Source organism: Etheostoma spectabile, chromosome 22, assembly GCF_008692095.1.
Source record: "Etheostoma spectabile isolate EspeVRDwgs_2016 chromosome 22, UIUC_Espe_1.0, whole genome shotgun sequence".
In the NCBI taxonomy this organism is placed as follows: Eukaryota; Metazoa; Chordata; class Actinopteri; order Perciformes; family Percidae; genus Etheostoma; species Etheostoma spectabile.
Genome location: NC_045754.1, coordinates 10553828 through 10567592, shown reverse-complemented (window position 1 = coordinate 10567592; position 13765 = coordinate 10553828). Strand labels below are relative to the sequence as shown.

The 13765-nt window shown below is 38.1% G+C and overlaps 2 protein-coding genes across 3 annotated transcripts in view; one reads left to right on the top strand and one right to left on the bottom strand.

Annotated features, from left to right (window-relative positions):
- lmbr1 (limb development membrane protein 1) overlaps positions 1-9271 on the bottom strand; it is a 35692-nt gene extending 26421 nt beyond the window's left edge. For both annotated transcript variants that reach the window (XM_032503880.1, XM_032503881.1), the window contains exons 1-4: positions 9011-9271; positions 2439-2511; positions 1486-1525; positions 386-525 (exon numbers count right to left, since the gene is read on the bottom strand). In XM_032503880.1, coding sequence (XP_032359771.1) covers positions 386-525; positions 1486-1525; positions 2439-2511; positions 9011-9073 — 316 coding nt within the window. In that variant the 5' untranslated portion in view covers positions 9074-9271. The remainder of the gene's footprint in view (positions 1-385; positions 526-1485; positions 1526-2438; positions 2512-9010) is intronic.
- A 1016-nt stretch (positions 9272-10287) lies between these two features.
- The window catches only part of nom1 (nucleolar protein with MIF4G domain 1), an 8121-nt gene continuing 4643 nt past the window's right edge, over positions 10288-13765 (top strand). The window contains exons 1-3 of the mRNA XM_032504120.1: positions 10288-11235; positions 11323-11435; positions 12262-12457. Coding sequence (XP_032360011.1) covers positions 10288-11235; positions 11323-11435; positions 12262-12457 — 1257 coding nt within the window. The remainder of the gene's footprint in view (positions 11236-11322; positions 11436-12261; positions 12458-13765) is intronic.

Genomic DNA, 13765 nt, shown 5'->3' with positions numbered 1-13765 from the left:
CAATCTCAAATCTATTGAGTTTGGCTTGGTCTGGTAATAGCCAGACTAGAGTTTTGGACAACTGTAATAACTTCACATAGCTGTCCAATTCCGATAAGTTAAATTACCTACAAAAACACAACCGTTTCTTAAACCAACATGTACGTGGGTCCATTGCAATTTGCACAGCATGTTAATCAACACATGTATTGATTTTAACCATGTAAATAGTTAATAATGATTAAAATCAATGTTATTCCAAGATATTTATTTTCATTGAAGAGCAGAAATTAAAAGACTTTAAATCAAAAGAAGTTTAATCAAAAGACAAAAGAGCAAAAAAAGGGAGATAAAACTGGTTAGTTCAACAAAATAAAAAGACAAATGAAATGTGAGATCCACTGACCGTGAATGAGGGAGCCATTGAGCCACTGAATGTAATAGTTTTTGGGGAAGGAGAGGAGGATCTCGTTACTAATGATTGAGAAAGGCAGTAGGAAGACGGCACCACCCGACACTGCCAAGGTGAAGGTGCACAAGTACAATCTGCAAATGGAATCAAACAAACAGACACACGCAAAAGTGTTAGGACTAGTCGAGATACAAACTAAGAATTACAACGCATTAAAGACATTTTTTAAATATTAGATTATGTTACATTACTTGGTTACTGGAGGATTCGTTTTGGAAGACAAAAGTATCACTTGGTTTACAGTGTGACAAAATCAATAAACAAAAGCAAGTGGGGAATTAACTTATTCAGTCACAGTGACCACTCAAATCAATCTATCCTTTCTACTATATCTTTCTACCCATCAGTTTTATCCACCCCTGCCCTAGTTCTAAGACAAAAAGACATGGACTGGCTATGTTTCTGCAGCCTGCAATTTCTAGAGATTCAGAGGCAGTGGCTCTCCAGATTGGGCCAATGGGAGTAACCATCTGCTCAGTGGTCCTCATTAGGGCGGCACAACGTCCACACTTTACCATGTCACTAAAAGAGCTCATTAAATGGAATGCTTTCAATTATTTAACTGAACCCTTGGGTACCATTTGGCTTAGCTGGACCTAGGCATGCACGATGGTGTGGATACAACAGGCACCCTTGAGTGTGATGAGTGCTGCGACTCTAAACTGAGAGATACGTGAGAGACACTTGCCACCACAGTTCTAGCTAATGACACAGCGTGAAGACATTCAGAGTTAGTAGTAGTCAGTAAATGAATGCAAATATTTTTTTTTCAATGTATGCAATACGTCATTAGTAAAAGTGCTGCAACAAATATTTTTTTTCATTATTGAACCTTTTCTAGATAGAAAACTTCCTAAGGCCCAAGTTGACATCTTTTTTGTCCAACCAACAATCAAAACCCCAAACATGTTTACCTGTGATATAAAACAGAAAAGTACTAATTTCTAATTAACTCAATGCTTGCCGCAATTTCTAAAATACATTATTCCAAAGAAAGAAAGAAAAAAGAATGAACTGAAATCAGATTTACTCACGATATTCTATTGACAACCGCATCTTCATCCTCATGGTCATCTGTGAAGGAAACCAAACCACTTCAGTCACAAGGTGGTTAGAGTGTGACGCTTGAGGTGTATAAGTTGCACATTTCATACATCACATCGTACTATAAAAAGTGGCATGGCTATATTTCCTATTTGGGGGCACACTGATGTATCTGTTGTAGCAAGTGTTTTTTCTCAATTTCTTTGCACTGTAAGTGAAAAGATTGGGCTACCAAAACACCAGGTTTAAGGAGAAGAGCAACCTAGATTGCTACTGTACAAAACTCCAGAAGGGATTTCTGGTGCATTGTGGTCTACTTTCAAAATGAGACAAGGGAAGCCTAGGTGACCTGGACATACTAAATATGTCCTGGGAAAATGGGATACGGGTTTAAATGTCTGCCCGGGCCTTCTTGTTTTCTCCTTCATAACTAGGTCACCTTTTCAGTCTTTTCTGCCTGGTGTAGATACAATGCTGTGTCAGAGGTAATACAGAAGAACAAAACATATCCTCCTGTAAAGATCCCATGAGTCTTCAATGTTTGAATATAATACAACATTACTGATATAACCTGCCCAGTCACAATTGTTACAGTGCCAAATTGTTTTCATTTTGCCACAGCCTTTAAAGCTACTTAGGGCGAATACAGTTCACACTAATACAGAGCTTGACTGTGGCAGATTACTCTACAAGAATGGGTGTGGTGTCTCACGCATACACCTAAAGCCTTCTTGGCCATGACTTCCTTTCAGTCAAAACACAATGAAGGGCTCTGTCTGTTAGCAAACACACCATAACCATACAGACTGACTAACTTCTACAATGGTAGCTTTGAAAATAGGTCCACCATGGACACCATCGACGCTGTGTAAGTGTTACAGAAGCTTTAAGACGATGAAATCGTGCTGATTTCTGTTCCCACAGAGTGGAAAGATTTACTTACCACTCTTCCTCTTGTATCTGGTTATAATGCAGTAGGACACAATGTAGAGGACGGCAAACAGGAGAAAGCAAATCTGAAACAACAACAACATAAGAATCTTAGTAAAGGACTTAGCAGGACTGTAGATGGATCAGCACTGACAATCATTGGTAAACAGTTACCTACAGTACACCGAGCAGATTTCTCTTACCTGCTCCTGTTTCTGTTACAGCATGTTCCATACTACAAAGAGTATGGGATTGTTGTGCTTTACTGAAAATTGTATAAACCTGATAATACAAAATTATATATAATGTAGTTTGGTTATATATTAAACGCTGCAAGATTTCAGCGTAGCCCACACTGAGTTATACAATACTGATCTACAGTGTCATGTTCAAACCCGGCACAATGTGATGATTTGATGTGATAACCTGAACACAGTGTGGGACCTGGATCAAATTTCTACCATGTTCTAATAATACTTGATCACTTAGTATTTGTGCAGGATGTAAATGCACATTTGCTGTCCAAAAATAACTGTACATTTCCTTAGGCCTGTTAAAAGTATCTTCCGCATTATTACACAAATAATTCTGTACTAAGCAGTATAACTCAACATGACTAATTTATTTGATTAGAACAGTGAGCAATGCATCATTGTCTTAGCTGACAATAGTAATTAGGCCACCAACGCTACATGCAAGCTGGTCCAGAAATTACCATTGCATGCAATTTATTAACTAACTGCAGCCTCAAAACAAGTTGGATGCTCTTACAGAAGGATCACATTCCACATTTCCCCCTTCTACTATGACAGTGACCAAGACATAACTAATGTTAGAAGCTCCCACTTCAGCACTTTGCACCCTGTCAACATTGCACAACTCATCACGGGCCAGCTGGGATTATGAGATGACTAAGCCAGACACCAGGCAGACCATGCACCTTTCAGACAGACAAACAAAGTTTAAAAAGAAATGCCAAACATCCTCAATCAATCTGGGAGGTCTATACTGTTAAATGACAGCTGTAGCAAAAATGTTTTTCTTACCACCTGTAGTCCCCCTCTCAAATGAAAGACAGCTGATATATATGCAAGCCACAACACTGTGGTGACAGGGGCTCAAGCAAAACCATGTCCAGGAAAAGCCAGAATAGCACAGAATCAGGTGCATGAAGCTGATAAACTGTCACAGACTTAATAGAACAGTTTGGGAGAGATAACGAAAAGTAACAAGTAGAGTTGGGCGGTATCCACATTTTTATACCGTCAAACCTCTTCCCTATTTCATTGCGGTTAAAAATTATGACATAAGGCTCACACCGCGTCACTAAACTGTTGGCTTGTGCCTACACCGTTCAGAAACTGAATACCAAACACTAAGGCTGAATCCCATTTCTCTATCTTACCCCTACCCCTCAGCCCTTACCCCTAGCCATCGAAACCTAATACTGAAACACCTCTCCCTCACCTCTCCTTTCTCATTAGGTCGGAACCCGAAATGCTGCCAAAATGCAGAAGTCGCGCTCTTCATCGAAACCAGGTCACTCTGTGCGCAACTTGCCATCTTTTTTTTTTTTTATGACAGTATTGAGACTGATACCGTTGCTATTTTTAAGACCCCACGCTATACCCTATAACAAGCAGACCAGTCAACGCAACTAGCGAAGTTTTCCCCAAAACAAATACAGAATGACACTTTAAGCAAAGGAAAAGAAGCAAGTAACAAATGTGCCTTCCTGCAAGCAGCTTGCAAGTGTCCCTGAACAACTTAGGAACAGTATTTCACACCTTCATGATATATGAACTCAAGCTGGAGGTAAGGGACAGTAATTACTTCTTTTCTGAGAAAAGATCCTGCAAGTAGATGAAATGATCAGTATGCTTTCATGCACTGTAATAATGTTACTAGACAGTAGCGCTGGGCATTGTTCAAAACATTTTAATATCGGTGCCAATACCGTGACTTCAACACCGGTTCCTGAACCATACCAATTTTATAAAATCCATTCAAACAATAAAGAAATTACATAATTACAATTACTTGATACTAAGGAGGCAATATGGTCAGTGCCTAAAAAGTATTGAATTTGGTACCCAGCCCTACAATACTGCATCAACCCATGTTTTTAATATTAAACATGGATTGATGCAGTTTAAGGCATTATATAAAACCCAATTACCAGACATAGATTTCTGCTGAAAGCCCCAGCAATACATACAAGGCCATGTACGCCACTGGGTTTTTACAAAAGGTTTATCAAATGTTTACATTAGCATGGATGTGACTGTGGAAGGAAATAGTAACACAATCAGTCAGTGGAAGTACACATTATATTGTCTCCCAATGGTAAAATACTTTATAGCAGAAAAGTGGTTATTTAAGTTAGGAGGTCAAGGACAATAACATCTTTACAATTTTGTTCATCTCATTATGCAGCTCTGTTTACAAAAGCATGTGACAGCCTGATAATGTTTTTACATCCTTGTTTGGAGGTAGTCGTCGGAATATAAAATCACTTACCAAACTACAAACTAGTCACACATTATCCTGTGTTAATCTGATTACTCACAGTAACATGGTATTCTGTGCATTTTTCAGTCACTCTTTACAGTAGGACCCCATTGCGGAGCAAACAGTTCCCCACACTTCAGGTCTAATAAGTGCATACCATCTTGTCACTGTGTCATGTTTCCCAACTTGAAACTTAACCCAAAGTAACCTCGGCTACAAAAAAAGCATGTGCAGCAATACATCAAATGTTGCCCCCGCAGAAATCAACCCATAAGCTGACTGATCATAAACATTAAGGTTAAATGATACAGTACCATTAAAGCATCATGCAGGCATCTTACTTTAAGAATGTTGATATGAGATACTGAGAGTCAGGTGTAGGGATGCTTGGGATAAAATGTGCAAGCTAAAGCTGAGCTGTTGAGCGTGTCTGCTCGTTACAGACATTTGATATTTTCTATATTCCAAAAGTGTCTGTCAGGAATAATCAAGAAACCTACCCCAGTCAAAGTGTCCCCTCTTGAACTGTATCACTTACATTGTTTTTATCTATGAAAGTATGGCTAGACATCAAGACACTCTAAAAAAACAATGTAGTTCATGCCAAAGGAATTCAAGGCTCTGACAATTGTTTATTAGTTATCTATTGTCACATGCAGGTACAGGGGGCCACCCCACATGGACTTGTGGAGGGGAGACATTTGTCAGACAAAAGGATAACTGTTTACATATAATAGTACACTGCAAAGAACTCTTACTGCTGTCCCGAGCTATACAAACAATATCTACCACAAAAAAGATGGCCTTCTTAAAATACAAATTAAAGTTCAATGACAAATTAAAATGAGTTAATTAAGGTAAACTTTGTATTCACTAAATCACATAACAAGCAAAGCCTTTTCTCTTCAGGGAACCCCTTGCATCTACAGGTTTCAAATGCTAATGATATTATACCTGAGTATAACTGTTCACAAACAGATGTTTAACTTTTTAAACCGTTGTTTTTCATAAGACAATAAGATCTTGAATCAGTTCTGCACCATACATCAATATTTTCTTGCACGTGAAACTTTTGCGCTGCAAACCACGCATATTACACTGTAAACTGTTTTGGAAAATGGAATATAAATAGGGCATACAAAAATAAAGATTTGATCTCTCTAACGTTAGTTCAGGGACACTGAAGTAACGTTAGTTGAGATGTCCCGGTGTTTCGGTTTAACTGGTTTTTAAGTTAACTGGTGATAGAGGCAGATGTGGTGTAGGCGTGGTCTCTCAGGACCCATTCCGACTAACCAGGAATAAACATTATCGCTTTCCTTCTATTTCACATATTTGTCGGTGTTGTGAAACTTTACGATAAAAACGAGTTGCTGAGCATTAATCCTGCCCCGACAGACATTTATGCAAACACTTGCCGTGTCTGTACGAAATATCAACCGTGTCTGGCGACTGTGTCTCTTACTGCACGTCACGGTACACCCCGATCGACTTGTGACTATAACACTTCACCGTTAAAGCACGTTTCTGAAATGTAAAAACTGTGTATTATATAGGCATACTGTTGGATAATAAATGTGTCGATGTATGTTAGCGGGGGAGTTCATGTTATCTGTTATTTATTGACCCTAACTTCTATGTTTCGAAATGGGATTTTTTATATACGACTCACCAACTCAGATATCATCATTAGCATGATGTATGTAATATTTAAGGCATGTAAGTTTGGAATTTTAAATTACACTATCTGGAATGTTTTTGTAATTATGGATATCTAAACTTAAAAAAAATCTATAACAATTGGATTGTACATATCTGAAATTGCATTGTTTCCTAACTATAATGTTGCAACTATTCAGACATTCATAAGATTGACTTTCTACACTGTGCTATATGCAATATGCGTTTCAATAAGCGAGAGGTATCATTTGTATCTGGATGAATGAGTAGGCATTCTGCACATTAAGGAACGTGATTGTAAGGTTGCAACTTAACATAACCCATCGTAGCCTACATAAATATAATTACATCTAGCCTATAAATGCCTATGTAGGCTATCACAACGTAATCTGAGCGGATGCACATGTTGCCACATCTGCATTCAGCTGGGTGTAAACCTCATATGTAGCTTATGTTTTACTTACAGGCTGTATTGAAATGTAACAGATATCAAACACATAATCCATGTTGTAGTAGGCCTACTGTTATTGAATTAACTTGTGATGCCGTCGCAAGAACGAAGACCACAACGTAGGTAGCTGCAGTGATGCCTGTTTGAAATACTGCAAACGTCAATAAATCGTCAAAATGTTCATGCTGTCATTATTTGTGTCATAATTGTGTTTAAAGTGTTGGTGATGACGTTTATTTAAACCTTCTGAAGTGTTTGCTGACTCTGCAGATGGAACACAAATAAAGACCGCTGAAATAAGCCGAACAGCGCTCAGTGTGCTCCGAAACTTGTGTCACAACAAGTACTACCACGGTCATAGGTATATCGATTCATTACACTTACAAATACCTAATATTTAACAGGGCAACACAACAGCTGTGTTGTGAAAATAAAACCAAAGTTTCCACACGTCAACATGGTGCACAAATCCAAACTCCATATGCAATGTAAGATCTAGGTCGTGTTAAAGGAAATACATTGACTCAATGCTGTGACTTAAGGAAAGAACACTTTGCTGTCAACACTTTGCTGTTCCTACGAAAGTTTAAACAATTTTCAATGGTTTGGTTCATGTGACAACTTCAAACTTGGAACTTGAATTAATTAAAAGCAAAAAATTAAGCGTAATGAAAAACTATTTGTCCTGGACAGTACTATATTACAGTAGAATTTCTTAAGATTAATCTGTACACAATTTCATCCCAATGAAACACAAGTGTAATTGATTTTGCACTAAGTGGATGCACAGGTGTAGCAACTAAAATCAGGGGTGAGGGGTACACTATAAAGATCAGTGCTGCATGTCAGTAATTTGCAAGTATTTATTTAATTTTAGCACGTGATGTATAAAAATACAGAAATTATTAATACATTTTATTTAAATTGATAATATCATGAGGGCCCTAATAATATAGAATGTAAAAAAGGGTCTGGTGTAATAAGCAAAAGCTTCAACTTTTTTGATCAGTATTAACAAGTTATGATGACACTGCATGAAGTGACACTTTGTGTATTTTTTTTGTAACCATTTATGTAAGTGATGTGTATTTGTGATTTATTGAAATAAACTAAAGGACACCAAATTGTGTTTCCTTAAGTCACAGCATTGAGTCAATGTATTTCCTTTAACACGACCCAGATCTTACATTGCATATTGAGTTTGAATTTGTGCACCATGTTGACGTGTGGAAACTTTGGTTTTATTTTCTACAACACAGCTGTTGTGTTGCCCATGTTAAATATTAGGTATTTGTAAGTGTAAATGAATCGATATGAGCCTATGACCGATGGTAGTACTTGTTGTGACACAAGTTAATCGGAGCACACTGAGCGCTGTTCTGCTTATTTCAGCGGTCTTTATTTGTGTTCCATCTGCAGAGTCAGCAAACACTTCAGAAGGTTTAAATAAACGTCATCACCAACACTTTAAACACAATTATGACACAAATAATGACAGCATGAACATTTTGACGATTTATTGACGTTTGCAGTATTTCAAACAGGCATCACTGCAGCTACCTACGTAATCATTTCTGCGGAGTTTCTCATGGCACGCCTACACCACATCTGCCTCTATCACCAGTTAACTTAAAAACCAGTTAAACCGAAACACCGGTCCCTACTAAGCTACTGCATTAGTAAAGACTGGGAAATTGTGTCTATGTCCCACATAAATATCTTCTAAGTGAAACGTACAAGTATTTATTACAAGTCTGTCCTACTATCATTTTGATTGAACCATAACATGAACTGTTGTTATAAAGCTTAACGCTAGATAATATTCTGCCGTGTCAAAGTGACAGGTGAAGCTAACGTTAGCTAGTGTTAACGTCACTATGCAGTAGAGGACGTTGTTAGCCTGTTAGCCTTGACTAGCCGCTCCGCACGTTAACGTTACTTACGATGTACTCTCGAACTTGGCTGTGGAAATTCTGCTCTCTGATAGTAACATCGTCTTCTTCCATTCTTCATATTGCAAATGCTAAAAAAGGCTACAGGTCACTACATGCTAGCTCGCACAACTGGCACCAACAGCAACAACTCCAGTGTCTTCCTCCCAGTGAAATATAACTGCCCTGACTGGTAGAAGAGTGCTGCATTCACGTGCTCTTCGGATGGTCCCATTCCTGTATCCCATATTGGAAAGTCGTTCTTCCGACTTTTTATGTCGAAATGTGGAAGAACAAAAACGTGGACGTTACAAAGAATATGTGTTGTATTTAAATGCTCGGATCGTTTAAACAACAACAACAAGCTGTTTCCCATGTTTATTTCCAGTTTGAAGCGTTATATTAATGATGTTAGTGTTTGTCCCAGAATTGTTGGAGCACCATAGCCTACATTCCCTAGAACCACTCAAATATGCTCTAATGCTATACCTCACTTGTTGTCAGGGTTAACGCTAATAAAAAAGGTTCCAGTCTTTTCCAGAATTGGTTTAAACATAATGTTCTATTTGTAATTTCATTCAGAAGGTCTTCTAATGAATTATTCTGAATTTGTGTCTTTTTTAAAACATCCCTGTTCCCCCAAAAAGTTTGCTATTATTCATATTCATTAATTAACTAAGGTTGTGATGATGTTGTTTAAGGGCAACACTGGACCACTTATTTCTCCCAGTCTGCATTCTTTAAATGCCACCATAATAATAAGAATAATTTATTTGCAATAAAGAATATGAAAAGTAAATGAAGGAACATTTTTTCCGACTTTCCAAGTTGTTGTTCCAACTTGAGGGCATTGAGGGGGCAATCACTTGAATTTTCCGGAATTTTCCCAGTCAGAAAGTCATTTTTCCGTATACTCCGTTGTGACATGAATGCATCACAGTTTAACTGCTCCGTGCTAAAAACGCCCCAAAATAAAGTACGTCATCTCCAGGCGCCAGTTCTTTGCGTGCCCTGGAAGGAAATGGTCAAATCGGGGGTCAACAAATTGTCCTCATGGAGATACATGTGCAGTCTAGCTAAACTATTCATTTGTTTCAAATAGGCAACAGTTTTCATCCTGTGCTTTTCTGGTACGTCTGTAAGCTGTTTTAAACCCTCTGTAGTTCCTAACGTTAGCGTGTTAGCTAACGTTAAACTGAGTGGTTGTACGTTAGCTAGCCACAGTTTGAAAGAAAAGTAACGTTAGCAGGTTAAAGTTAACGTCAGTATCTGGAGTTTAATTTATAGAGATGAAGGGCAAATGGAATCAGAACAGCAAAAAGAAGAAGGGAAATGTTGTGTTACAGAAATACATGGTGGCAGTAGATGAGTTTATTAAAAGTAAAAGTGGCCCTGAAGAAGAGGAAAATGACCATGGCTTGAGATTTGTAAAAAAGAAAAGCAGAAAGGAGCTGCGCAAAGAAAAGCGAAAAATGAAAAAAGCCAAGATGAAAAGTTATTATGAGGGTAAGAAGCCCATCAGTTTACCTCTGGATGATAGCGAAAACTCAGGAATACCAGCTGATGAGAAGCAGCAACAACAACAACAACAACAAAAGAAGAAGAAGAAAACAAAGACAGAAGTGTCAAAAGCACAGCCCAGTAGTACTCCTACAGATAAATCAGACAGCTCTAAAACACCATCATCTTCCAAGAAAGGCAAGAAGATCAATAAGCTTCAAGAATCAAGAAAAAAGGCACTTCTGGAGGCAAATGAGGACGAGGACAGAGAAATAAAGAAATTAGAGCGCTACCTGGGATTAAACAAGAGAAAAAACAAGAAAAGTCTTCCTCAATCCTTTGTGGCTGATGGACTTGATTACATCCTAGGTATGCTTGACTCTGGCTCATCGGCTGTGGGGATGTACGATGATGATGACGACATGGACATGGCTAAGGAGAACTTTAAAAAGCTTGATGAGAATGACTCTCAGCTGTCAGATGAAGAACCTGGAGATGAGATGGCGACTGAGGGCAGCGATGAAGATATGGACTCATTTGACGATGAAAATGGAGTGGATGAGGAGGCCAGTGATGAGGATGATGATGAAGTGGTTGATGAGGAGGAAGCAGAGGAGGAGAAGGAGGAAATGGAGGCGGAGCTGGATGAGAGTGATGCAGCTGACTCAGACGATGAAAATGAAGAAGAAATAGTGGAAGAAGCAGACACTCCTGCATCAGGCTCAAAGTCAAAAACTGTGAGTTTAGAATTTTTTGTTTACCATTGTCATAGCATTGATGCTGCAAAATGGATCTAATGGTAAGATACATCTTCCAATGTCCAGGTCACCTCTTCAGCAGGCAAGTATGTGCCGCCTCAATTGCGAGGCACCAGAGATGATAAACGCAAAGCTGAGCTTGAAAAACTGAAGAGGAATGTGAAAGGTCTGGTGAACAGGTAAGCAACAGCACATTCCCCCTCCTACTAATCAAAAGTTGTATTCATACTCACAATTGTTCACTTTTTGTTGCTTCACCCTGATGGCTAATGTTACCTAATATTACCAAACATTACATATATAGACTTTGTTTTGTAAATTATGTTACTAAGTCAGTATGCCAGCTCATAAATTTCTCTAATTGTAAAACTTTTACTCTATGTTTTAGCATTTATAATTTAACATTTATTTTATTTTTTTCCGGCTAAAGTTACAAAGCTTTGCTTTACCATTTCTATACAATTTTTCTTAAAAAAATTCACTGTAGTAAACAACACAATTTTACATTGTATGCTAAAGAAAAAATATTTTTGCCAGAGTCAAAATTGAAAAATTCCATGCACTTTGGGACACTGTATAAACCACTAAGAGTTTTTTTCCTAGGTATTAGGGTGCCCTGTCAATTCCTTCTGATCCTATAAAACCTGATTTATTAACCAGAATATTTTCCTCTTCAAGTTTTAAGTTTGTTTGTCTATTTTGCTGTTGGTGACATCTTAAAAATGTGTTTTTGTCTGACGGACTGTCAAAACCCCAAAGATATTAATTTTACAATAATGTAAGATAGATAAAAGAAGCAGGTTTTTGTAGAACATTTCAGAAGAGCAGAATTTAGCCTTCAAATATGAATGGATTTGTACAAAAGATAAATATAGGCTGTATGAAATCTTGCTGGCTAATGTAGTCAAAATAACGCCCGACTTCTGAGCTGGGTCTTTTGTTTGCTCTGTTTACCAGTGCAATTCTTTTAAAAGTGATATTTCATCCATTTTCTAACTTCTTCAGGCTGAGTGAGCCCAACATGGCGTCCATCAGTGGTCAGCTGGAGGAGCTGTACATGAGCTGCAGCAGGAAGGACATGAATGATACCCTAACGGAGGTGCTACTAGCAGCCTGCGTCACCCCGTCCCTGATGCCTGACAGACTGCTGATGGAGCACGTCCTGCTTGTCAGCGTCCTCCATTACGCCGTTGGCTTAGAGGTAAACACGGCCCACTTCTTTCTCGGATGAATCTTAATTAAAGAGGTAGTACTTTCTGGAGGCATTTCCATTTGGAGACCTTCAGTTCACGGTCTCCTCCACTGATTGGAGTGACAGCAGGAGTCGGGTAGCTTTTGGTTATGCCATCCTGTGTGAGAGAAATGGTAACCACTGATCGGAGAACTGACATGAACTCCTGGATTATTCATTAGAGGCGGGGGGGTTTCAAAGGGATTTGTTGCTTTCGCACATACACTGTCGGCCAGTGTTTTTCAATGAATTGGAAAGTGATATGTAACACCTTGGTTTCCTTTGCTTAAGGTGTAATAGGATTATCTCTCAGTTCTATTACTTTAAATACGATCATTAATAAAATTAGCTACAGCCAGCAGTTGGCTTTCAACTTTGTTTGAGGGATCTTTAAGATTATCTAAGAAACATTTTGCTCCATTGAATAATTTGGGTTTACTATGGTAGTTTTCTATCACCCACCGTTTCTATCAGTTAGGATAATATTTCATACTGTATTGCCGACATGTGGGGATACAGCAACAGTCCTAGAACATAGACTCAACACTGTGTGTTATGGAGTTTTGCACTGCAATCATTATTTATATGTTAAGGTCTTTTTTACTTGAAACCATGGGGCTTGTCTACAACCTGTGTGCTGTTATATTGAGCCATTATTCATCAAATGTCATTGTCCACAGATATTACATACATAAACCAAGTTATAACATAGGGGTGGGAATCTCTGCGCACCTTTCAATTTGTTTCCGATTCAGATTCAAACGTTTCGATTCTAAACCAATAATCAACAATTGTTTTATGTACATTTCCATGCGTGATTTAAAAAATATATACATATAAATCTGAGTTTTTTAGATTTTACCATTTGCCAGTATTTGTCACACAAGTTTTATATTTATTTATTATTTTTGTCTACTGAGGATTTTTATTTTGTGGTCATTCCATGCTTAAGCCTTTAACATGTTTGTGAAAGTCACCTTCTCTCATAGTAATCGTCCATGTCAGAGGCTCAGTCGTGTTTAAAGGTGGAGAATTGGCTTCTTAGAACATGAAACATGAGGTGCTCAGATGTAATGTGATAAAGTAGATGAACAGCCTTTATGTGTTTTGCCTAATTTTTTTATGTATGTCTTATTAGATCATGTGTGTATATATACAAAACTTACTGTATTTTCCTTTTGGCCATTTTTTTTTTCTGCACTCTTGCCTAAACTCTAAGCTGTTGTCCACGACCTCTTTCAGTCTTTCTGTTTTCTGATTTGTACATGTCTGGAGACA